This window comes from Stenella coeruleoalba (genome assembly GCF_951394435.1).
Source record: "Stenella coeruleoalba genome assembly, chromosome: 5".
NCBI classification, from domain to species: domain Eukaryota; kingdom Metazoa; phylum Chordata; class Mammalia; order Artiodactyla; family Delphinidae; genus Stenella; species Stenella coeruleoalba.
Genome location: NC_137150.1, coordinates 91,988,377 through 92,014,353, shown reverse-complemented (window position 1 = coordinate 92,014,353; position 25,977 = coordinate 91,988,377). Strand labels below are relative to the sequence as shown.

The following is a 25,977-nucleotide window of genomic DNA, read 5'->3' as shown; positions in this document are numbered from 1 at the left end:
TGCAGTCTAAGATTAAATTTTAATGTTGAAGTTATAAGACAGTAAAATACCTGATTATATCATTTCAGAGACAAAATCATGTTAGGGTAGCAAAGTAAGACACACACCTGCATATAATCAAACACTTATCTCAGGAGCAGCCTAATGGGAAGTGCAACGTCTACTGGACATTCAATTAGGGAACAATGAAGAAAACTCACCAAACTTAAAAGTCAAACTCTGTTCTCAAAATCTGGGTCGATTCTTTTAGGTGTTCATTGAGTGCCCAGTGTGCATATGGCATGTGCTCTAGTACAAAGCTAAAACAAGTGAAGCACCAAACGTACTAATCAGTAGCACCAAACTTCAAAATGAACAGCTAACAGTGAATATCCAAAATGCAAAACGTAGTCATTTAAATATGAAATTGTATGGTACACTACTAATTTCCATTCTTTCTTTTCTTATTGATGTATACTCTCCCCTCTCCCCCTCATCAGAAACATAACCGTGATAACGGTTGAAAAATCAGAAGAGAAAAAGAAAAGTATAAAAACTTAACCAAAATCACCAGGTTCCCACCCTGCTGAGATACCTAATACCTCAGAACCCCAACACAATATGCTTTCTCACACTCTCAGCTAGGTGTGACCTCCCACTCCTTTAAAATGTCTTCCATGACACACTCGCCCTGCCTGTATCTAACTGCTACTCCTACATAACTCTCCACCCTAGTCTTCCCTGACCCCTAAGTCAGCTCAGTGCCCTCCTGTGAGTCCAGAGGACCCTAAATGTCCCTCAACTAGATACAGTACATTGAAGAACCAAGACAGAACTCTGCTTCTCCATTACCAACTACCATGTTCTGACAAACAGTAAAAGCTTCTTCAAAAAACTCAAATTCTAGCACTCAATTATTCAGAAAATGCTTCAGGATTAAGAACTTCAATTATACCTTGAAAGATAGGTAACACACTTGGGAAAAGAAAGAAACCATCAGCAAACATTCAAAATACTAATTGGGTGAGAAAACCTATTTTAGATTGGGTAGGCAAATAAGACCCATCTAAGGAGGTGATACTTACACTTGGATCTTTGCCCCTCCTCTAAAAATGTGAAGACTCAGAGGAAGAGCTCTTCAGGAAGTGGAAGCAACTTGAAGAGGCAACAAAGTAGGAAAGATCTTGGCACAATCCAGGAATTGAAATCAGACAGTAAGCCTGAAGTTTAAATGTTATTCAAGAGTAAGCAAGAGAGTAACATGATTTTCTTTTTAAACTGTTTCAAATTAAGAGAACCAAATAAACAAAATTATAAAGAGGGAATACTGTATGAGATACTGAGTAATGGTTGGAGGTACAAGAATATGGTTCAGAAAACTAGGAGGAAACTAAAAAGCTAGTCAAAGTGTTTCAGGTTGATATACCTGGAAACAAGGAACCGGTAAAAAAAAAAATATATTAAAAAAATAATCTGGCATGATATAATTATTTTCTTAAAAGATGGCAATTCTTTCAAAAAGGTATAAAGTAACACTTGAATACTATTCACGTGTTTCATGAAGAGAGGTGTGTGCCAAAGACTCCTGTATATATTCATAATATTATGTTCATTAACTTCAGAGTTATAACCAAGAAATTACCCCATAGTGCTTTTGTCACAGGGATTTTGAAATTTTATTTAATTTGCATTAAGAAGAAACATAACATGGATGCATCAGGTTCCAGTTTCATGCTTCTCAGTAAAACTTTTAAATATGCTAATTTTAAGCAGTAAAGTACAACAAATAATTAAATATGTGGAAAGTGGTTTCACTTGTAAATCTGATGTTTTTGTGCTATTTGGATCTATGCTAAAACAGATTCTGGACCCTGGTTCTAATTATGGATCAACAGGCAAAAAGAGTGATGCATGTGGCTCCAAGGCCCTTTTCATCATTTCTAGAATGTCACATGAAAATATAATCCTCAACTGATTAAAAGAAATATTTCTGGACCATACAAGATTAACAAGCCCAATTTAATTCAATTTCTCCAGCTTAATAACTATTAAATTTCTCCTTCCATTACCAGAAAGAAAATAAAACTAGATAGAATAACAACAATAAAAACCAATGCCAAGGGCTTCCCTGGTGGCGCAGTGGCTAAGAATCTGCCTGCCAATGCAGGGGACATGGGTTCGAGCCCTGGCCTGGGAAGATGTCACATGCCACGGAGCAACTAAGCCCGTGCGCCATAACTACTGAGACTGTGCTCTAGAGCCCGCAAGCCACAACTACTGAGCCCACGTGCCACAACTACTGAAACCTGTGCACCTAGAGCCCATGCTCTACAACGAGAAGCCATGACAATGAGAAGCCCCCGCACAGCAACAAAGAGTAGCCCATGCTCACCGCAACGAGAGAAAGCCCACGCGCAGCAACGAAGACCCAACACAGCCAAAAATAAATAAATAAATAAATGTATTTTAAAAAAAAAAAAAAAAAAAACCAATGACAGCTCCTGTCTGAGTATAGGTTTAATGATGCCTGCAAGTTTCATAATGCTGCTTAAATAGCATATAGGTTGAGATTAGTGTACATTCACCCCTCATTCCTTTAATACACAGGTATTGAGTACCTACTATGTGTAGGAACTGGAGTAGGCACCAGGGAGAGAGTGGTGAAGAAAAGAAAGAACCTTATACATAGTTTATGATAGGATCTGGAAAGAAGAGAATAGAGAACCATGACAGAAAATAATGTACAGAATAATTTAGAGTGATCAGTCAAGGAAGGCCTCTCTGAGGAAATGACATTTAAGTTACAATCTAAAGGATGAGCAAGAGTTAGACAGATAGTGGAAACCATTTCAGGCAGATGAAGCTGTGGATGTGGAGCCTCTACAGGCCTGAAACACTGAAAAATGGTAAGTGGCCAGAGCAAAAAGACCTGAGGGAGACTGATTTGAGATGGGGCTAGAAAAGCAAAGGATGAAGAAATATAAAAGATAAACCACTCATATGAATAAACAGTGCTTTGCGTAGTGTTATTACTCAAGGTTATAGCCATCAGTTTCCATTCATTTCCACCAGACACTCTTGTATAATGAGAATAGATTTTGAGGCCAGCTAATAAAAACGACAACTCATTCAGCATGATGGTTCTGGAGAACGTTCCAGACTCTTGCTTCAAGAAGAATAGTGAAAGCAGAGCAAACACCTTTCTCTGGGACAAATAGGCTTATTAACTTCCATGACCAGTTAAAACTAAAGACAAAATTGGAAACTTTAATGCAAGATAAAAATTAGTGATTTTTACTCCTTTTACAACTAATTTGGCTTTCAAACACTCAGTAGGATATTTTCTTTCTGCTTATAACCAATATCGTTTCCTAAATAAGAAATGCTGTTAAGATCTGTTTTCGGTATTGTAAGTATATATGTTTGAGTTTAATTCTGATTTTTAAAAAAAGTAAGACACATTCTTAGCATTTTCCTTACAATTCAAGTAAGTTTATTATTCATCAAAATTTCAAAAATCTGATATGTTTCTCTTTTAAATCTACTGACATCAGTAATGAACAACTCAGAGATAAGTTTTCTTTTTAAATCTTGGAGCAGCATAAATTTTAAAATGAAAATTCTACGCTTTATATAAGTTTCCTCTGAAATAGTTAAACACTCACTAAAGACCAGTATCCCAAAAGAATTACAACTTGATAATTAAGTGAAACCTTTAATTAAAAAAAAAACTGAAAAGTTACTATTTTTCTAGATCTTAAGATTACCAGGTCCAGAATAAACGGGCTTCCTCAAATTACCCATTAAAATAGTCTTTCTGGTTTACTACTGATTTTTTCTCTTTTTTATCACAAAAGAGGTCTTTAACTCTACTTCATCATAAACTATATCAACCAAAACACCCTCATTGTACATTAAAATGAGCTCAAAAATTTGAAAACAAAACGTTAAGGACTGGGTTAACCTCTAATGATAAAAGAACAGACTACATAGGGAACATCAAGCCTAGAATGTCAGGACTCCGCACTTCTTTTACTGTATTGACTTCATCTGGAGAAATAGTTCTTAAAACTCCTTAGTATGCAATGGTACAGCGGACCTTCTGATGGTAATTTTCCAAGGCTTTCACTCAGAATCCAAGCCACTATTTCCTACATAGTCGTACACAGTAGGTGACACTATTCAGATAAGCAATGTTAAGTGCTACTTAAATCGACAAAAGAGCTGAAGGAAGCATAAATATATTCCTAGCAATTGAAGAGAAACCAGGAGGTTAATATAACTAAATGGGAGGGGGGTGCTACATAATATTGATATCATGCTGTATTTACAACAAACTTTAGCACAAGATTCTCTATATAAATTAATTACAAACCCAAAATGAGAAGGAAACAAAAAGGACTCAATCATGTTAAAAAACAAAACAAAACATATAATGTATGCAGTCTTTTTCAAAATTCTTATGTTTTCTCTAAGTGTATACCAATTAAAGAAAGTCACTTTTCAGTTTTAACTTTACTACTACCATATCAAGAGAGGCTCTACATTCTTCAGAAATGCTGTCCTCTTGAGGGGAAGTCATCTACTGGACCTTTCATTGGAAGCTTTTCTTACTCACCAAACTGAATACTTGCTCTCCCCAGAGCTGGTGAGTTGTACACTTTGTAACATTTTGCAACTTAAGGACAGTCTGCCTTCTGCATATCACTTGTTAACCTCTTTGAACTATCAGCACCAGCTCTTTATTTTTATTTTAATGGTGAGAAGCAAATGTTTATCCAAGATCTTCATATTATTTGTACAGATGAAAAGAAATAGGTAATTCTACAAAGAATAACCTAAAAAGGCATCATATATGAATTTATTTTCCTATACCATGAATAGCTCTAAAAACTAGCTTCAATCTAAAAAAAAAAACCTCTTTAGTCACATTTCACAGAAATTCTTTGTGAAAACTGAAGAACTGAATTTTGAATTATCTGTAACAACTACTATCTCATAGTGAAGAAAATCTCCAGTAGAGCTATGGGAAATTAAAAATAATCACCATGGGGACCTCCCTGGTGGTCCAATGGTTGAGACTTCGCCTTCCAATGCAGAAGATGTGGGTTCGATCCCTGGTCAGGGAGCTAAGATCCCACATGCCTCAGGGCCAAAACACCAAAACATAAAACAGAAGCAATATTGTAACAAATTCAATAAAGACTTTAAAAATGGTCCACATAAATAAATAAATAAAACAACCTGTTTTAAAAAATAATGATAATCACCATGAAGAAAAATGAACATGAGCTTACTAAAAAAGGAGAGATAAGATATCAGTAGGAATTTTAAAATGTTTAAACCAACTTAATTCTGAACCCCAACTAGGAATTTTAAATAATATTATTTAAAATTACATAGAAAAATAGTTTTATTCTAAGGCACACTGGGACCCAGAAAACTTTTCACACTCTTAAAAATATAACCTACTAATTCCCCATGAACTCTCAACTACATGCAGTAGATTCTGCTTCTGTCAAAGCTTCAATGACCTGTAGTGAATTGGAAACTTCCTAAAATAACATATAGTTAAAATTCTTTACAGTAGTCTGAGATTGTAATACAGCAAATAAAGTCCCGTTCTCACCTTGTTTACTTGCCATCTGTCTCTTTCTTAAATGTCAAGTACTGAAAATACGAAAGAATTCTACTTATTTTACTCCCACATAAATGACAATTTACAATAAATGCATACTAAGAAGACATTAACTTGCTGTGGGAACGATGCCACACGTATAGCAGAGGAAGTAAATAAAGAGCAGTTACATAATGGAAAGTTGTCAGGGACAAAAGACATCCACACTGATCTTTAAATGTAATGGGTACTTTGGGTGACTAGAGGAAAATATTGTTTGCCTTTTGTGTCTCATCTACAAAACTTTTCCTTCCAACCATAAAGTCCTGCCAAAGATGTACTAGGACCACCATGTTGCACAACTTCCTGGAGTGCCATTTCTCTAAGGAGACAGTAAAAGGGTCAAGACACATCTGCCTAGGCCACCTTCCCTCTGTCAATGGTTTCTGAAGTCAGAAGACCCATTCAGATGCTACCAAAGACTTCCTCATCCCCGATCAAAAAGATCTACTGTGGTTATCTGTGGCTAAAACCACCTCCCTGGAAATGAAACGTAGATTTGGGAGTGTCCCCAATCTTGCCAAAATAAATAACATTAAATTTTATTATGTAAGAAGAACTATTAAGATAAATTGAAAAGAACAACTCAAGGAGGGAGGTTCCCAAATTAGTTTGGGGAGATATCATGAAGACATGACAGAGGCAACACGAAACAAAAAAGAGGATATAATCTTAAGGACCGGGTTTTGACCTCCACAGTTATAGGAAGAGGAAAATTATTTGGCAAAGATTTCCGGGCAGGTTTCAGCATTAAAATATGGCCCGAGAAATGGCTGGATCATGGCCAATCAAAATGGTAAAGTTGAGATTACTGACATCCCACACTAGTTAACTTACAAAAACACACAAAACCACCCCCACCTTGGTTTAGTGAGTCAAAACAAACTGCTGACAAATCCTCACAGCTATGTGAGGGGGTGTAACAATGATACACAGTGAGAACACACATGTCTCTGTTTTCCTTTAAAGTCTGTTTCTAAGTCTGTATGGTTGATGTAAGAGAACAGCAATTCCTTTCTTTAAAATCCCTGTCTACATATTCAAAATGTCTCAGATGTCCCTCAGAGCTGGTATGCTCGTGCCCCGCCCCCCCCCAAAAAAAGTTAAAAAAGCTTTCAGCTTTACAGCAAGAATACCAGATCTAACTGTCCAACCCTGTCTTTTAAAAGGGAAGAAAAAAAGATGGCGGTTAAGGAAATACACAAATACCAAAAAAAAAAAAAAAAAAAAAAATCTTAGCTAAAAATTGAAAACGAATTTTCAAGTTTGAAAATCCTTATCTGTAACAGGGAACTCCATCAGTAACAACACAAGATGATCACCATAATGAGACGTTTTTTCATTTGTGCACACGTATCTATACACTCCCTGAAGAGTCATGAAACGATATAATGACGATCTGCTGCACAGAAAGTAATGAAGACGACGAAGCACTTCTGTCAATAATATATACCAAACGAAACTGGACTATTCATGTCGAAAGCATAGAGTTTTGGAGGATTCCCCAGTTGCTGAAAAGTTCTGTGCATTCAGGGTCATAAATACAACACAGCATAAAAACAAAAGCAGTCTTTGAAGAAATGTTAAAACAAGAGGAAGTGAAAACATTCAGAAGAGCTCAGATGGAAAGCTAGTATGTCAATAGGAAAGCTGCAAAATATGTTCACTGCCGTGTGTGGTTTGTAGGAACAGGCAGCATGGTGGCACTATGAGTTTTTCAGGGGGTTATTTCATAGGTACGAAGGATAGCCATAAGGACACTCCATTAAAGTGATTCCAAATCGGAGTAATTTCACCAACTTTATCCAGAAATGTCACTACATTAAGGATATTCTGCATACACAAAGAATTAAAAATTGGGAATTCCCTGGCGGTCCAGTGGTTAGGACTCCACGCTTCCACTGCAAGGTGCACGCATTCAATCCCTGGTCAGGGAACTAAGATCCCACAGGCCAGCCAAAAAAAAAAAAAATTAAGAATTCCTGTAAAATATAACCATCCTATGATCAATCATAGTGGTATTACTGTGCTTATGGACATTTTTTTCCTTCTAAAATCAATGGCACTTATTCCCAAATCTGAAAAAGTTGATATTCAGAGTTTATCTACAAATTCTAAAAGCTAATAAGCCTTTGGACACTTCACCAGACACTTTCCCATGTAACGCTTTCATTTTCTCGTGTTTCTAGGCCTTAGTAGCTCCTAAACGAGGAATAAATCAGAATTTTCAAATAATCCTACAGTAATTCTAGAGGAACAATCCTATATTCTCGTGAGTGTTGGCCACCTCTGAAGCACTGTTCTTGATACTGTGGGAGATACAAAGAAGTGATTTTTGCCTTTAAACAACGTACAATGAGACATTTAAAAATGACCTGTCTTATCACCATTTTAAGAAGATGGCAATATCTGACAATATACAGTTGGTTAAGGGTCACTAGAAAGGTCTTGATAAATGTCAGAGGGAAAAGAGATATTTTGGCTGGAGTGATCAGAAAATGCTGAAATTACATATGAATGGAGCAGAGTGGGAGCTTCAGCTATACCAATAATAGGAAAGAGGGTCTGCTAAATGGGGAGGAGGGGACATGGGAAGATGAAGGGGAAATGGCAGGCTGAAAGGTTGGCATGCAAAGGTAAATTCTAAGGATAGTGATTAGGCCAATCTGAAAAGAATATAAAAAAGAATTTCATTCCTTCTTTTCCAACAAAATTCTTCCAAAAGCCTTTCAGAAACTTATCTGTCTTGGGATCCTTTAAAATGACTTACAACTGGGAGTGGTCACCTACCTACAGTGGTGATAAAGGAAGCTTAGAAAAATGAAAAGAGTTCTGAACAGATCTGGGCTTTCTAGCCTCACCGGTGCCATTTCAATGATCCGAGGTGACTGTATACATAAAATGAGATGATTTGACTTGCGGATTTTAAGAGCAGGCAGGACAGCAGAAACAGCTAGGGTACTTTTAAAAACGTGGAAACTCACATCCCAACTGGTAAAGGCAGAGGTATTGTAGGAAGTCAGGGACCTATACTTAACCATTCTAGAGGGTTAGAACGCATCATTTGGTCCATGGGCTATGTACAGAAGCCCTTAGATTAGATGATTGTCAAAGACATTAATGACATATTTTGTTTACCTTGTGTTTAAAAAAAAAACCCTACAAAAAAAGTTTAAATTTATCACACTTTAAAATTATATACAAATTAAATACATCATACTGACACAAGGTAGAAAATAGGGGTCTAATAAAGATTTAGCTCTCAATCATTGACTCCGTGCCATTAACATTTTATTGTCCTCAGAAGATCACAATGATCAGTAACTCATAAAGCATCACTAGCAGAACAGAATAGAAAATCAACAGGAAGAAAATGTTTATGTTAAAAATGCCAAGTTTCTAAGACTGCCATAGAAGATTATATCAATAATGCAGGGGTCAGTAAACTTTTTCAATAAAGGCTCACATAGTAAATATTTCCAGCTTTGTGGGCCATATAGTCTCTGTGGCGACTACTGACGTCTGTCACTGTGGCCACAGAAAGACATGTCCAAGTACCACTGAAATTTTATTTACAGAAAGAAGCACAGGCTGGATCTGGCTTACAGGCTGTAGTTTACCAAATACTGGTAAAGTGGGTGAAAGATTGTGATAAATTACCAACTTTACGGCTTCAGTTGCTTTATAAAAACAAAATTTTTACATATCCAACTCTGTGGAGAATAAACTAAAATTAGAATTATACAGGGGAAAAAAAATTGGTAAGGAGAATTCTCTGTTTCTTAGGACTTGAATCCGTGCAAACCTACTTTAATCGGATAAATGAGATCTGGCTGACAAGAATAGAGATCTTTAGTCAAATTAAATTTTTCTCGAAAAGAATAAACTTGACAGCTCCACATGCTGTTACAACCATAGAAAATCAATATACCCCATAAAAAACCTTTAGAACAAAAACTGAAATGTTCGCAGTATCTGCAAGATGAGTTAAATTTTATTTTCGTTAATATATCTCAGCAAGGAAATACTTAGGTAACCTCTCCCATTTCCTCAAAGGAAAAGACTTTGCTCACCTGGAGAAATTAAAAGTTTTAAAACTCTCTCTCTCAAACACACATGTAAATACAACAAAAAAGCATGTTTCAGATAAACAGTCCTGAACTTAACTAATATAAGCTGTCTTGCAAAAAAAACAAAAGTTCCTTTTACTGACCATCTGACATACGATATCAATACTGGTTTAATGAAGATGAGAAAACACCTCATTTTCACAAGTATAAAACAGGCTAATTGCTCGAATGAGTCTTCCTGAGACAATAGCCTTCAGCTGCCAACAGCCGCAGGCTCACACATGCCGACTGGTAAGAAGACATCATTTAGAAATACATCACACGTGATATATAAAATTCCTGTCAAGTCATGTAACCTCCAATTTAGCTTCTCCAGATAGAAAATGGAACTGGAATACCTACCACACATTTCTGAGGTATGTTTGATAACAAAGATAATAATACAAGGCTTATAAAACATAATTTCAATCTTCCTTACCTATTGAAACTAATTATTTGCTTTCAATTACTTGGGTCTGAACATAAGTTTCCAGTCATCAAAGTTTAAGAGAATGAGGTATTATTCAATGAAAAAAGGAAACAGAATTGTTTTCTCTTTTAAAAGATAATGAGTTCAAGATGAAACTGTCTCAGTAAATTTGTTCCTTCTTTTAATTTTAAATATTTTTCCCTAGAAAGCCAACAAGAATAGAAAAAATTTATATCTAAATGTTTTCACTATTGTTCTGGATATCACACTTTTCACGCCTAAAAAGACCTAAGAGAATCTGCTGGAGGGAACAAGTTGGTAGAAAGGTTCCTGGACAGCTTTTTGATCAATAATATAAAGAGGACAGGCATACATAACTGTTGCCCTTCTCTCCTCAGTCTTGTAGCCTTAAAAAAATATGGACCTGCAGCAGGAATTCTACAGACATTAGGTGACTAGAGTGAGGACAAACCCAACACACTAAGGAAGGACATTACAAAGTCAGAAAGAGCTTAGTCTCTGACAGCACTGCTGAGAATTATATATCCCTATATATGTAAACTACAGTTGCTCAGGTATTATTACTTTTATCCAGACACATTCCTAGTTTATGCAATTTATATACTCAGCCCATGTTGATAAAACACTTTTAAAATTGTACTGTCCAAAATTTAGATGAATACTTTAAGGCAACAGTTGGCAAACCACAGCCCCCAGGCCAAATTTAGTCTACCACAATGTTTTTCTAAATAAAGTTTTATTAGAACACAGCCATTCCAATTTATTTACATACTGTCTATGTCTGCTTTCCTACTATAAAGGCAGAGCTGACTAGTTACCAGGGACCTGGCAAAGTCTAAAATATTTACTGTCTAGCTCTGTACAGTTTGCTGACCCCTAGTTTAAGCCACTCAACATGCCATGTTCAGAAATAATTTACTCTTGTTTTCTAAAACCCTTGGGTTGATTCTCTAAAATCTTAATTTGAAATCATACTTATAATACTTTATATCTTAATAGTAAAGACACAAAGTGAACGTGAAGTGTAGTCTCCTCTATGCCACCAACATGGAAAATACCTCCCACATTTTTTTTTTAATTTGCAATACAGAAAACTTTGTAAACATAGATTTAATGATGATGATGTAAGTCGTAATTAACTATTTTAATTAATCATCCAGAGCTTATCACAAAAATAAAAGAATAAAACAGGGATTCTTAATCAAAGGGTAATCAGGGCTACTAGTAATATTGTAAATTAATTAAATATACATATTCATAGTACTAATAATTTCTAAAGAGATGGCATTTTATAATTTTATACATTGAAATCAGTAAGAATGTTATAACAAGATACTTATAAATTCATTTATTTCAATTTATATAAAAATTTTATTATTGATGAAAGTCAATTTCACCATGCTTTTCAATATATGTGTAAAATTTAACCAATAAATTAATTCATCGAGCTTTTTATTATAAACCTGAGAAAAAAAACTACAAAATTATTTGAGCTACAGACCCTTCAAAAAATAATTTTAGGTAATTTGTTTAGCATTATCTTCTACTGAGCAAAGTTTTTCACACTTTCATGACATATACTCTATTGAGTTTCAATTTTCTTTCCCTTCCATAGTATAAATTGTGCTGTATTCAGTCACTGTTATGGGTGAACTGTGCCCCCTAAAAAGATATGTTGAAATCCTAACCTTAACCCTACCTAGGAATGTAACCTTATTTAGAAATAGGGTCTCTGTAGATGTCATAAAGGTAAGATAGGGTCATTAGGTTAGGCCCTGAGTCATTATGACTGGTGCTCTCCTAAGAGGTAAATCTGGACACACACACAGAGGAGAACATCAGGTGATGACAGAGGCAGAGATTGAAGTTATGCTGCCACAAGCCAAGGAGTGCCTGGAGCTATCTATCAGAAGCTACAAGAGTCCTGAAAGCATCCTGCCCTGGAGAGCTGGAGGCAGCATGGCCCTGCTGACATCTTATTTCAGACTTCTAGGCTCCAGAAGTGTGAGAGAATCAACTTAAGACAACATAAACTTCAGGTTTGTGGTAATTTGTTACAGCAGTCCTAGGAAACTCATAGTCACACATCTATGATTACATGTGATTACATCACATGATCAGATGTTCAAAGTAACACATTTCAAAAATAAATCTAAATTGTCTCTCAGTTTAATCTGTTCCTCAGTGATTCTACCAAATAAGACAGGCAGCCTCGATCTCTCTTTATGATTTAAATCTATAAATGGGTACTTTCTGTAATGACCTATGCGTATCCTCCTATAATTAACACATCTATAAACAACTCATGTATAAATGCAAACTCGAATAAGAACTCATGCTCTGACAATAATGAGCTTAAAGAGACAAAGATTAATATTAAAATGGGTTTAGAAAACTGAATATTCCTGAAGCACTTTATTTCAAAACTGTGAGATATGAGTACTATTTTATGACCTACCCAATTAGTGCTGGATGCTAATCTGTTTGGATTCCAGGAAACTCCACTTCTATGTTAAATCACCAGGAAAAAAAGATGCTTCTTGGACTAGATTTCCAAGCATTCCTCAGGCTATAGAATTATCACTGCAGCTTGTCTGTTTTATAAACAAACTTCAATTTAGATTCGTAAAAATCTGCCAAAGGAGCTCTCTTTAACTAAATAACAAATCTGCCACTTGAAAGACATCATTCATCAACCTTCTTTGTGGGAGTATTGTTATTATGAAACTGAAAACAGGCATTCTTTCTTGAGTGCTTCAGGATTTTAATTATCAAATTTGAATGTCACCAGATATTTACTGAAAGGAAAACATCAATTTTAATAAACTGCCTTAAGACTGAAAAACATAAAAGGTATTCAACCATAAAGTGCACTTGAGTCTTGTGAGTTGGCTTACTGTCTTATGATACAATGGTTACCACTCAGCAATTTATGAACCTTTAATCAACTCTCAACTGCAAGGAAAAAAATTCTCCAATTTTAAAATCAAAATATCACGTGTATATAATACATATTTTGACCTGGAAGGAATTTAAATGAATTGCAATAAAAGTTTTAATACTTAATAAACCAGGTGTTAGAGACTGAATGGTATTAACACAGGGTTGGGGAAAAAAAGTAAATAAACAGCAAATAAATGGATTAACTGTAAACACTTTATTTAAAACTTAAAAACAGGGGACAGTGGATTTAGTCTTAAATCTGAATATCTGAATAGCAGAATAATTTGTGTTCTTTCATATTTTGAAAATATATCCCAAAGAGGAAACTGCTAGAGAAACCCTTCACTTTTGACTTACATGAAAATCAACACATAAATTACTTTGTATCCAGTTAGCAAAGCAGCATGGATGTAGTTGGCCAAAGTCCTTAAGAGTCAAAGATTCTGCAAGCTCTCACCTGCCCACTCTGACAGACTCCCTTTGTTTAACTTTGAAAACATTTGTCTAGAAAACTTTCTTGTGGCCTCTACTCTCATAGTGTGTTAAAGAAATAAGCCCCTTCATTTCCAAACTTTAGAAAAGTATATTCACATCTCTCAGATGCTTTAAATATGAATGAAAGCATTCTTATCAAGACTAAATAAACTTTCTATTCATTCGTGATAAATTAATCTCAGGAAGATATTCACTTTTCCTAGAGAAAATTCCATTTCCTACTTGGCAGACATATTTCTACTTAAAAGGATTGATTACTATTTTCCTCTGAATCCAAATTATATATTATCATTTTAAAATGTCACAAATTAATCTTCCACTTCCTCTGTTCTTCCACTGAAAAGAAAAAAAAATGCCTAGAATGCAGATACATATAGAAAAAATTAAATAGCAACTGAGTATGTTTATATTAAAATAGTTGTGTTCAAACCTATCAGTAACCTATTTTGACTTACTTAGAAATCATATTTTTCTACTTGCAACTTGTCCCTTGTCCTCATGAAATGCAAAAGAACTGCAATTTTCACCATTAGTAAATAAAAAGAGAAATAGAAAGATTAGGTTAATATTTAAAATATAAAATTGTTTTTTTAAAGGAGTATAAACCATTCCTTCTCTTGCATCATTAAACAACAGATACTTCATAGAATAAATGCAATGCATTCAATACTGTACAAATTATTTATAGATAACATAACTTCCCTAAGATTAATTCTCCTGCAAATGGTTACTGTAATAATAAAAAAAAAAAAGTATTTTTACTAGAAACTACTATTAGATTTGCAAAACTATTTAACAGACTGATGGAGCAACAGTAACATTTAGTCTGAAACAAACAACATCTTCATTTGTTGATGCTGAAATGTCTTAGCCAACAAATATTGTGAATATCCAGAAAATAAGTTAAAGACTGAAAAAACACTACTGGAGTCAGGAAACCACCAAGGTTACAAAGAAACCTTGGAGGAGAAATGGCATCACACCACCAGATTCCTGCACTCTTTCTTCATGTCCTTCTCACAATGTACAGGGCTGCCCAGGAGAAAATGTGGAACTTGATGTGGGATTATAAACAAGGCCATTAACCTGTGAGATCCCATAATAATTAAAACTATTCCACAGAACCCAAACTGTGTACACAGGTCAATCTCTTCCTATGGTTAAACTGAAAACCCACAAGGAATTTCAAAACTGCTTCCATGACCATGTAATCAACAAGTACTCATGTTTATACCAATTTAAACATTTCAATTAATGCATTACTCTTTGGCCAAAGCAATGTTGTCATACAGCGGTATGAGGAATGCAAGCAGGTTGGTTTGCAGCTTTGTGTTTTGTTGTTGCCCTTACTGTTATTATTGTTGTAGCTGATGTTGTTTTGTTTCAACTTTTAACTTAACCATTTCTCTTTAGTATATCAGTTTCAAAATGTTCTTGGTACACTATCTCATGAATGACAACACAGGCATAAACAGCAAGTAGAGTGATTTGTAGCTCTTTAGAGGGAAAGGCACTTCATTAATGTAGCAGGCTATACGTTTATCTTTGTTCAGCCAAAATAGTCAATAAAGAAAAAGATTTTGCCTGATGCTCCTGAAGGATTTTAAATAAAGGCTAGCATCTTCTAGAACTAATTTTTTAATGTCAAAATACTTTTTTTAAAATAATATCATTTAGAATGAGTATTATTATACAGGCTATGTACACTATGATTTGTTTTCTACAACACATGTGCATAAAGAATGGTCCAGGGGCTTTCAAATGATATTAATAATAAGACAACATCTGTGTATTACTCTTTGTCATGAATTTTTTAAAAGCCTTTATTTTTTTCACAGATAGGTTATCAAACTCAGAGCTATTTTTCCACCTCAGTTGACTTCTGGTTTTGTTCCAGTGATTGCAAACCGGAGTGTGGGAGGGAAAAATGGGTTGTAGCACTCTGGTTCACTGAAGCAGTTCTAAAATAGGGAAAATCTGATTATCGTTATGCCATCACCTCTGGGTGCTCTAAAAAAACAGTGTCCAACACCAGGGCTTGAAGAACAGGAGATTAATACATAACTTTTTATATAAAAGAGTAAATATTGTTCTATTAAAATGGTCAACTGACGAAACTGCCAGCCACATCACTGAGGAAAGGCATCTCCTGTCAATTTCATATTTGTCACCTGTAACTACCTTCACACCCACTTTGACTTTTGCCACTAAAAATTTAAGCAATATGTTATAAAGTTTCTCCTCTTCTCTGTGCATGAAACTATAAATTGTCCCTTCTCTACATGATTCCTGAAGCCCACTCCACACATTCACTTGAAAACGTTATGTGTGCCAGAAATCACTGAATTACTCTTCCCAGAAATACCAGCTCAGAATGGTTTAGACACTGCTGGAGAAGCACCAACTCAGTGTGAGGTTCAGCTGTTTGGGGGGGAGGGGGAACTGGGGAAAAAGTGATACTGGAGAAGGAAGAGGTTTACTATAAACGTCAAGCGAGGCATGCAGGCTGCCTCTACCAGAAATCATTATTCCACCCATTCTCAAAGCAAAAGGCTTGCATTACGCACTCTTAATATCTATTTCCACAGCAAATAAACTTACCTAACTATAATTTCTACCTTTCACCCGCTACACAGGGAATACACTGCATGCCACTTGCTATATCTATTTATTTTTCTATTTATTATATTTATCACATTTGTGTGAAATTGCCTTAAAAATTCGGGCTACTCATATTTTAGCAATCAATCGAAGAACAGCTAGTTCAAAACTGATGCCTGATTTTTTTCCCACTTGCCCTTACATTTAAAACAAAGAAGTTTATTTTTGATACAAGAACATTAAAATAAACATTTTGATTCATGTACTCATAAGGTACAGAATCAGGGAAATGCTGGTTTAGTCAATGAACTCCAAATTACTATTTCTAGTATTACTGTCCTTCATTTTCAGCTTAAAAATACTAATGTCCCGGGCTTCCCTGGTGTCGCAGTGGTTGAGACTCCGCCTGCCTATGCAGGGAACACGGTTTCGTGTCCCGGTCCGGGAGGATCCCACATGCCGCGGAGCGGCTGGGCCCGTGAGCCATGGCCGCTGAGCCTGCGCATCGGAGCCTGTGCTCTGCAACAGGAGAGGCCACAGCAGTTAGAGGCCCGCGTACCGCGCAAAAAAACAAACAAAAAATACTAATGTCCCTAGTGACATTATATACAGAATAAAAAAAAAAAAGATTGTTCAGAGAATTTATAATATTCCCAATTATCAGTGTGTAATACATGTTAGATAAGAGTCATACTACTAAAAAGAATATTCAATTGCTTACCAACCCTGAGAACATTCTAAGGAGTTTCTTTTATATTCTATACAGCAAAACATCCAGAGTTCCGTGTACAGTGACACGTTTTAGCCTCAGTTACATTTGGAAATCTAAGGGAACACAGAAGTGAACGTTTAAAAATATATTCCTAGGGCTTCCCTGGTGGCGCAGTGGTTAAGAGTCTGCCTGCTGATGCAGGGGACACGGGTTCGTGCCCCGGTCCGGGAAGATCCCACATACCGCGGAGTGGCTAGGCCCGTGAGCCATGGCCGCTGAGCCTGCGCGTCCGGAGCTTGTGCTCCGCAACGGGAGAAGCCACAACAGTGAGAGGCCCGCGTACCGCAAAAAAAAAAAAAAAATATATATATATATATATATATATATATATTCCTACTAAAAGAAACATAAGTCAGAAACATAAATCAAAAATTTATGTCTTGTTACAGTGTACCAAGAATAGTACATTATTATGAATTATGATCATTTATCGAATGTAAGTTTTGCATAAACACAGTGGCCACTGAACATTATCAGAAAATTGAACATGGATGAAAGAAAAATCCAATTAGAAATATGCTATACCATCACAGAAGCTAATAAACTTTATTTTACAATTGAATTTAGGACAGTGACAAAATTTACTTGGACACTTAAAACAGAGTTGCCTCATTGTGATCAGTTAGCATTATGCAGTCTGTCATCATCTATGGAAATCTACACACAACCAAAATTTATAAAGATTCCACCATGATATGCTCCCACACAAAAAGCCAAAAAAATCTGAATTTATTTATGAAATGGTAGTTATAAGACATTTCCTGAGTTAGAAATGTTTCAAGTGTCTAAAAAAGATGTAAAAGTGAGATACAAGTTTACCCCATCATATATTACTACATCCAATTGAAACACACGACTCAAATTCCTAGTCCTAGAAGTTACACACCTTCTCACTGATCTAATAAGCTAAAAAGTAAAATTTCATGGATTACATTGCTATATCAAGAAGAATCTCAGGGCTACCAAATGTGAGAAAGAAGTGTAAAGATGTTTCTAAAACAAGTTAGTTTTATTAGATCTATGTTAAAACTACAAGGCGAAAATACAGTTTTAAACATGAACATCTGGCTTCCCATAACCTTGGCCATTCTTGGGAAGTCTATAAGAAGAAGCAATCACTATGATATTTCTATTCCTTACTTCTGGAACCTTGTGGCAATTCAAAATGCCCATTAACAGTCCTGGAGAGGGTCTTAGAGCTTGAAGCTAAAAGGCAGCTAACTAGAAGGGTCACCACCCTCAAGATGTATAAACTGTGGTCCAAGAATATTAAGTGATGAGCCCATAGTTACATAATTGGTTAGACTCCTATGATTATGTTAGGATTCATCACTAATTTAGAGAGCAAATGATAAACATTTATGCCATTTTACCTTTGGCAGAGGGTTTTACTATGCTTGAATTTGACGGTTTTACTCACTCTGGGTATTTCTTCGGCTGCTACTTACAAACAACTTCAGAGTCTATATACCTAGATAACTGAACTTTCTGTTACACAATCCTATGTTTCATTAGACTATATGAGACTACTGTTTCAGACCTGAAACATTAGAGATTTCTTAGAGGTCTTTCCTATATCTAAGAAAACTAAAATCCAGAGACGTTAAGAGTCTTAAACTAAAATTCACCTCAACTACGTTAAGATATTATATATTTTAATTAATGTTTATTTTCCAGTCTGGAAATCTAAATAGACTATCACTATCGGTGAACATTCTAGATAGAACTTAAATGTCCCAGAAGTGGAAAACTCTATCATTTGCTCTATTTAGTTTAAGATAGATCATGAAATTTAACGTTGAAAGAGCCAAAAAACAAACTTCAGTGAAGAGTCTCTAAGTCAAAAATCCTGGCTATAAAATAAGGATTCAGTTGATGTCACTTCAGTCATCACTGCCCCTGCTTCTCACTTAATAGTCAAAGTATAGGAACTGAAGTTACATCTTCCACCCACATCTTACACACCTACACCTCCAATCAAGACTACGTCCTGAAGACACTGTCCAACACCAAATGCTGGTGGAATGGAGCAACAGGAACTCTCACTGCTGGTGGGAATGCAAACAGTACAGCCACTTTGGAAAACAGTTTGGGAGTTTCTTACAAAACCAAACATAGGCTTATCATAATATCAAGAAATCATGCTCCTAAATATTTGCTCAAATGAGCTGAAATCTTATGTCCACACAAAATCCTACACACCAATATTTATAGCAGCTTTATACATAAGTGCCCAAAATTGGAAGCAACCAAGATGTCCTTCAATAGGTGAGTGGATAAACTAACGGTGCTACATCCATGTCATGGAGTATCATTCGGTAATAAAAAAAAAAAATCAACTATCAAGCTATGAAAAGACATGGGATAACTTTAAAGGCATACTGTTAAGTAAAAGAAGCCAGTCTGACAATGTTACATATTATATGATTTCAACTATATGACATTCTGAAGAAAGCAAAAACTATAGAGACTTTAAAAAGATGAGTGGTTGCCAGGGCTTCAAGAGGTGTATGGTGGAGGCAGTGGGGGAGGGAAGCAATGAATAGGTGGGACACAGGGCATTTTTAGTGCAGTGAAACTATTCTACATGATACCGTAATGGTAGATATATGACATTATTATACATTTGTGGAAACTCTGAGAACCGTGTAATACAAAGAGTGAACCCTAATACAGACTATGAACTTTAGTTAATAAAACTGTATCAATACTGGTTCATCACTGTAACAAAAGTACCACCTTTTGCAAGCTTTTAATAATCGACGAAACGGCAAATGGCGGGAGGGAGTATACGGGAGCTCTACTTTCTGAGTCATTTTTCTGCAACCCTAAAACTGCTCTAAAAAATAAAGCTATTAAAACAAAATAAGAACACTGTCTCATGAACTAGCTATTGACACAGAGAAATTTGTGTTAATCTTGTGTAAAACTACAAGGTTTAAATAATATGAAAAGCGAATACACAAATGCAATGATATTTCCCCCAAAACAAACACATGGTAACATTCATCCTAACTGTGAAACAAAAAGCAACATAAATGACCTTAACCCTGAGAAAAATAAAATCTGAAATATTCTTACCTGTCCTGCGACTGCTCTTCGTACATCCTCTCCTTGCCTTCTTTAAAGAGTCTTATTGCTCTTTTTGACTTTTTCATTAGACTATCAATGTAGATTTTAAAATACTCATTCTCACTGAGTTGGGCAAGTTTCTGGTTGTCGTCATATTTACTCAATATAAGTCTCAAATGCTGATATGTGTCAGGTAAAATATCAAGTATATACGGTGGGCTATTCTTCAACTGAAGTTTGGGATTTTGGCACAGTCTGACCTAAAAGAAACAAAGACAGAAATAAAACACTTTCATATGAACTGCAACACTTTCTTTCACAGAAGAGCTGAGAAAATTATCAAACTATGTACTATTTCTTTGCCTTGCATAATATACATTTTGATTTTAAAATTATCATCAGCAATCTACAAAGAATCTACATTCCCATCTGTTTTCATACAATTAAATACTATTCGCTTCTCTTCTCATTCAGTTTTTCTATGTCAGACCTTAACTTTCAACCCCGAAAGTTTTCATTCTCTCTTCAACATCCCATTGTTCACGGCTTAACAGAACACCTATGTGCTAATTATTATATATCACTAACAGTATCTTTTTTAAACAAAAATGAGGGAATGGGCCTCATCTGCTGGCCCATTTTAACATCTCACATTCAGAGATTATTTTCCCAGCTAAAGCTCTTTGATAGATTTTAATTTACGTTTTGGTGTATTGTGCCCGAACCCTGAGAAGTACTAAAAACAGGTGCTCTTTTAATAACTGAATTATTAAGTAGTAAATGGGTGTCAGGTCAGAACAAGTCTTTTCCACCTCTTCACATTACATCCCAGGCCTAGAAACACATGTTACATAACGGTTCAGTCATTCCATCAGGTGCCACCCAACGACTGGGGCGTTTAGGGCTGCCTGCATAACCATACCTTCTGCTAGCACGAAAAGGTAGTAATTCTACTACTACATACACTTCTTTCTACATGTTCATGTGATTTAGTCATAAGTAATTTTACCCATCTCTCATTCTTACCCCTCCAATCACAGCATAAAGAACCATCCAATTAAACGACTGTTTAAATAAACTCATTGGGAATTGCACAAGTGTGTACATAGTGTAAAGGCACACACTCTTACAAAAGGCAAAATGTACACATCAAAGCAGAGTTACTGAGAAGCTCATGAAGCAGAAGCTTGAGGGTCCCTCAGACACTTGGCCCTCTTCTAAAGGTCTCGTCATACATTTTTTTTGTAAAGTTTTCAAGAGCAAGATATTTTACACACAATTAGTTAAGATTTCTGTATTTTTCCCAGTGCAACATCCCTTCTGTCAAACTTAACCTTCTGCTGGGTGGCACTGAAGGAGCTGGGGGCATTTCTGGAGTCTGGCTAATGGGAATTTGAGTTGAAATACACTTAGTTTGGCTTTAGTGGAAGGTACATGTAAGGAACGCAGTCACTTCTGGAACTAGTTAAATCACTGTCAGCAATTGTGATACAAGAATGGCTTCAGGAATATTTCAAGTGCTCATGGTGCTGACCAGCCCAGCACAGGAGCAGGAAGGTCACGTTTAAATTTCGTAATTTGAATGTGTCCAATGGTACCCAGAATTGGAGGCATACGTGGGCAATGGAAGAGAATCAAAGCATAAAGTGTACAGAGGGCTTCCCTGGTGGCGCAGTGGTTAAGAATCTGCCTGCCAATGCAGGGGACACAGTTTCGAGCCCTGGTGCAGGAAGATCCCACATGCCGCGGAGCAACTAAGCCCGTGCATCACAACTACTGAGCCTGCGCTCTAGAGCCCGAGAACCACAACTACTGAAGCCCGCGCGCCTAGAGCCCGTGCTCCGCAACAAAGAGTAGCCCCCGCTCACGGCAACTAGAGAAAGCCCACGCGCAGCAACGAAGACCCAATGAAGCCAAAAATAAATAAATAAATAAAATAAATTTTAAAAAACAATAAGTGTACAGAGTCTAGATTATTTCTCTGATGTTTGTGGACTTAACCATTTTTTTAATGGTCTTTCTTTTCATACCCAATTTTGTATTTGTACTTTTTTCTTTAAAAGGACCACTCTAAATTTCAGGTTCCACAAAAACATGGATACACTTTTGGGCACTCAAAAAGTGCCCCGGCCAAATGAAAAAGAGTTGACATTAATAATTTCAAGAACCACAAACACAATAAGTCAAGGAAATGACAAATGAAAAAGTACTCTTAAACTTACTTTCTCACTTGCTTCCTTTGAGAAATGACCATATCTTTTGTGGGGGAAAAAAGTCTGGCTCAAACTATCAAGCATCAGCCCCTAATTTAAGACAACCATTTCTCACATTAACTAAGGGCGTTCTATCTCCCTCCACTTTGTACACAGTGCCTAAAGCAGAACTGTCTAGCATACAGTACAGAACTAATAAATGGACGTATAGATGATTGGTTGATTGATTCTGAAATTCTTTATATGTATTTTTACACACAGATGTTATTATATTACTTCCTTATTTTCATGATTGAACTATATAATAGTATTTTCTCCCCTAAAGACAGATGAAGTCCCAAATATATCAATGATTTAACAAATCTTGCTTGAAACAAGATGGTTTTTCAGTTCTTAAAACTAAAAGATAATATCACGAGTACACACAAATTTCAAAAATATCACCACCAACATCCTACAGCAGGCAGTTTAATTTCAGCAACATAAAACTTGGTACAACATGTCACAGACTGATAAATTATTAACTTGTAGTTAGGGGGGCTAGGCAACTTTAAAATCATTTCCTCCAACTGGTGAATTTTTTAACTGATAAATAAAAAAATTTCAGACATTCCAAATCACTGTTCCTTAATAGATTCTTTTAAACATTACAAATTTTTAATTTACTATTTGCTATGTGGCCTTTTTCTCATTTGTTTTATTTAAATTATAATTCTATCTGAGTATTGATTTATTCAGTAAAATTGTTTGAATAACTACTATATACCAGGTACTGAGCTTAATGCCAGGAAATTACAGATGACTAGAGCATACTTCATGCCTCAAGGACTCTGGCAGAAGAGACCTAGTTCTCTATAATTAACTTAGGAGCAATGTAATTCTTGCTCTAAGGGATCTTAGTGAAGATCCTGTCCAATCCATTCATTTCTCAGATAAAGAAACTAAGAACTACAAAGATTAAGGCGACTATTGAAAAATCATTAATCCAACACAAGAGTTTCCATCTTATGAATCTCAGCCTGATCTTCTTTCTAACTATATCACAATTTAATTAGAATTAGGCATATAACTAATGATCCCTGGCTAAACTCATTTACATTTTTATTTTACTCCATTTGCAAATTTACAGGAACTTGAGGACCCATTTGTTAATTCTACAAACGTTTGTATGTCAGGCATTGTTTCGGGCCCTATGGAGTACAGCAATGAATAAATCACACACCTGTCCTCAAGGAGTGTTCTAGTGAAAAAGACTGGTGGCCCAGAAAAGAATGACAGGAGAATCAGAGTGCTATAATGGAGGAGACTACAAAGCGCTAGAGGAGGAATGAAGCAGACACATCTACGTGGCAGGGCCATGAAAGGCATACCTAAATTTGCAAAAGGAATATTCCAGGCAAAGGGATGTGCAGAGGCTTGAGAGGCCCCAGAGAGTAGGGTGTGTGAAGAGCAGTCAGTGCAGTCATTCTAAAAGGTGGGGGCATAGGAGCCCCTGGGTGAGTGGAATGAGGAGATCTTCAATAGGCTAGAGTCAGTTCATCAAGGCCTTTGTAGGCCACACAGTTTTCTAAATCTGCACTTGGGCAAGTGCAACATAAAATGCTGAACTACTACTGCATGCCGCTGACTGTGCAGTTCATCAGTTGGATTAGTATTAAACTGTGATTTATGTCAACTCTTGCCGAAAATTGCCGAAAATGAATAACCCTATGCCAGGACTATGACTTCCTAGCAGGTCTAATTCAATTCAATTCAATAAATATTTATTGAGTGCCTGCTATGTGCAAGGAACTGCGAAAGCCAGGGTGAGAAAAATTGCTTTTCTAAAACCAGTATTTTAAGGAGAAAAATCAAGCTCACCATTTAAGGTTCAAGTTCAGATTCGAATGAGTCAGACTTCTAGAAATAACGAAGTCACTCCCTAGAATGAAAGCGGGTCCCAACACAGGAGAGCTTTCACAAAGAACACATCTACAGTCACATTATACACTGATGGACTTTTTAGGCCACAACTGGTACATTAAAGGATTGGTTCATTACTCTTTGCTTTTGAACTAAAAGGTAAAACATTTAATATTGGAATTGGGCTAAAAATTCCATTATAGTCATTGGCTCAAAGGATTTTAGAGTTAAAGAGGACCTTGGAGGTCACCAAGACCAACTCCTTACTTGTTACATAACAATACTTAAACACAGAAATGGAACCTAGTTAAGTTTACTGCTCAGAACCCTGCTGTCTGGACTTACAAGTCAGGCACTCTCTCCATAACAGTAGACAACTGCCTGATGTATTTCTTGAAAATGTATTTAAAGATTTTTAGGGCTTCCCTGGTGGCGCAGTGGTTGAGAGTCTGCCTGCCAATGCAGGGGACGCGGGTTCGTGCCCCGGTCTGGGAGGATCCCACATGCCGCGGAGCGGCTGGGCCCGTGAGCCATGGCCGCTGAGCCTGCGCGTCCGGAGCCTGTGCTCCGCAACGGGAGAGGCCACAACGGTGGGAGGCCCGCGTACAGCAAAAAAAAAAAGATTTTTAAGTAGTCCTCTCTGTATATGTCTATATATGCATCGTCTCACATACATAAAAAAAATATATTTTATATTTAATATGGCACTACATGTGTATTTCAGTAAATACATGAATATGTATTCACATATATAAAATATATATTCAACCATATCAAAGCAAAGGCACAAATATAAACACAGGATTTACTAGGGCTACAAGAATCTTCAAAGCCATTAATTATTCTGGAACACTCTTGCATTTAAACAGTTTCCTGACTGTGCTTTAATTAAAATTTCCAGCCAAAAGGTAACAAAGAAGTATTAGGTCAGCTAACATATTTTCTGCAAACAAGGTTCAAACCAGGCCCTGAAACCTATGAAAGAAATTCTACTGAAGCAAATGGAAACTTCAACAGTAAGGAATTGTGCGCATACCATAGAAGACCTTCATTATAAAACACACCTCACCTCATGGAGCATTCAGTTATATTAAATCATGTATTGTACCTGCGAAATGAAATATCCCATTTTTTAAAGATAGTATGGGAAGCCTGAAAGAATCCCTTGTTTGTGCTCCTCAGGTAACTGCTGTAAGAGATTCCTTATTGCAGTTACTTAAAAATATGTCATTATGACAAAAAGGATCTGTGAGTTCTTTGGGTTCTTTACAGTTTAGTTCAGCAAATCACACCACTAAGTATATAAAAGCATAAAAACTTATAGAGCATAAAATTTTAAAAAATAAAACAGAACTCTTTCTACATAGAATATTAATCGGGCAAAACAAGAAGCTTAGCATATAACTGGTTATGAGTCTAGAAATTAATCATAGCAGGATTCGGGGGAAACTACCAATTCTTTTATGGTTTTCAAAGAAGGTTTCTTTAGAAAGACACCTTTAACCTTTATAACCTTTTATAAACTTTATAACCTTTATAACCTCTTTATAACCTTTTTATTGTTATAAGAAGCACCATTAAATAACTGACTAGTTGTAATTAAGATGTCAATTGTGTATTCATTTGTTCACATATCTATCTTACTGGTCTATCTCCATCACCTAATGTAGGATCTTGCATATAGTAGATGCGCAATAAATATTTGATGGAGGAAAGGAGGAAAGGAACAAGTTAAGGAGGAACCTCTCAGAAGTAATATTACA

The 25,977-nt window shown here is 36.0% G+C and overlaps 1 protein-coding gene across 2 annotated transcripts in view; it reads right to left on the bottom strand.

Annotated features, from left to right (window-relative positions):
• CBLB (Cbl proto-oncogene B) overlaps nucleotides 1–25,977 on the bottom strand; it is a 214,681-nt gene that overhangs the window by 180,099 nt on the left and 8,605 nt on the right. For both annotated transcript variants that reach the window (XM_079921619.1, XM_079921620.1), the window contains exon 3: nucleotides 20,109–20,359. In XM_079921619.1, coding sequence (XP_079777745.1) covers nucleotides 20,109–20,359 — 251 coding nt within the window. The remainder of the gene's footprint in view (nucleotides 1–20,108; nucleotides 20,360–25,977) is intronic.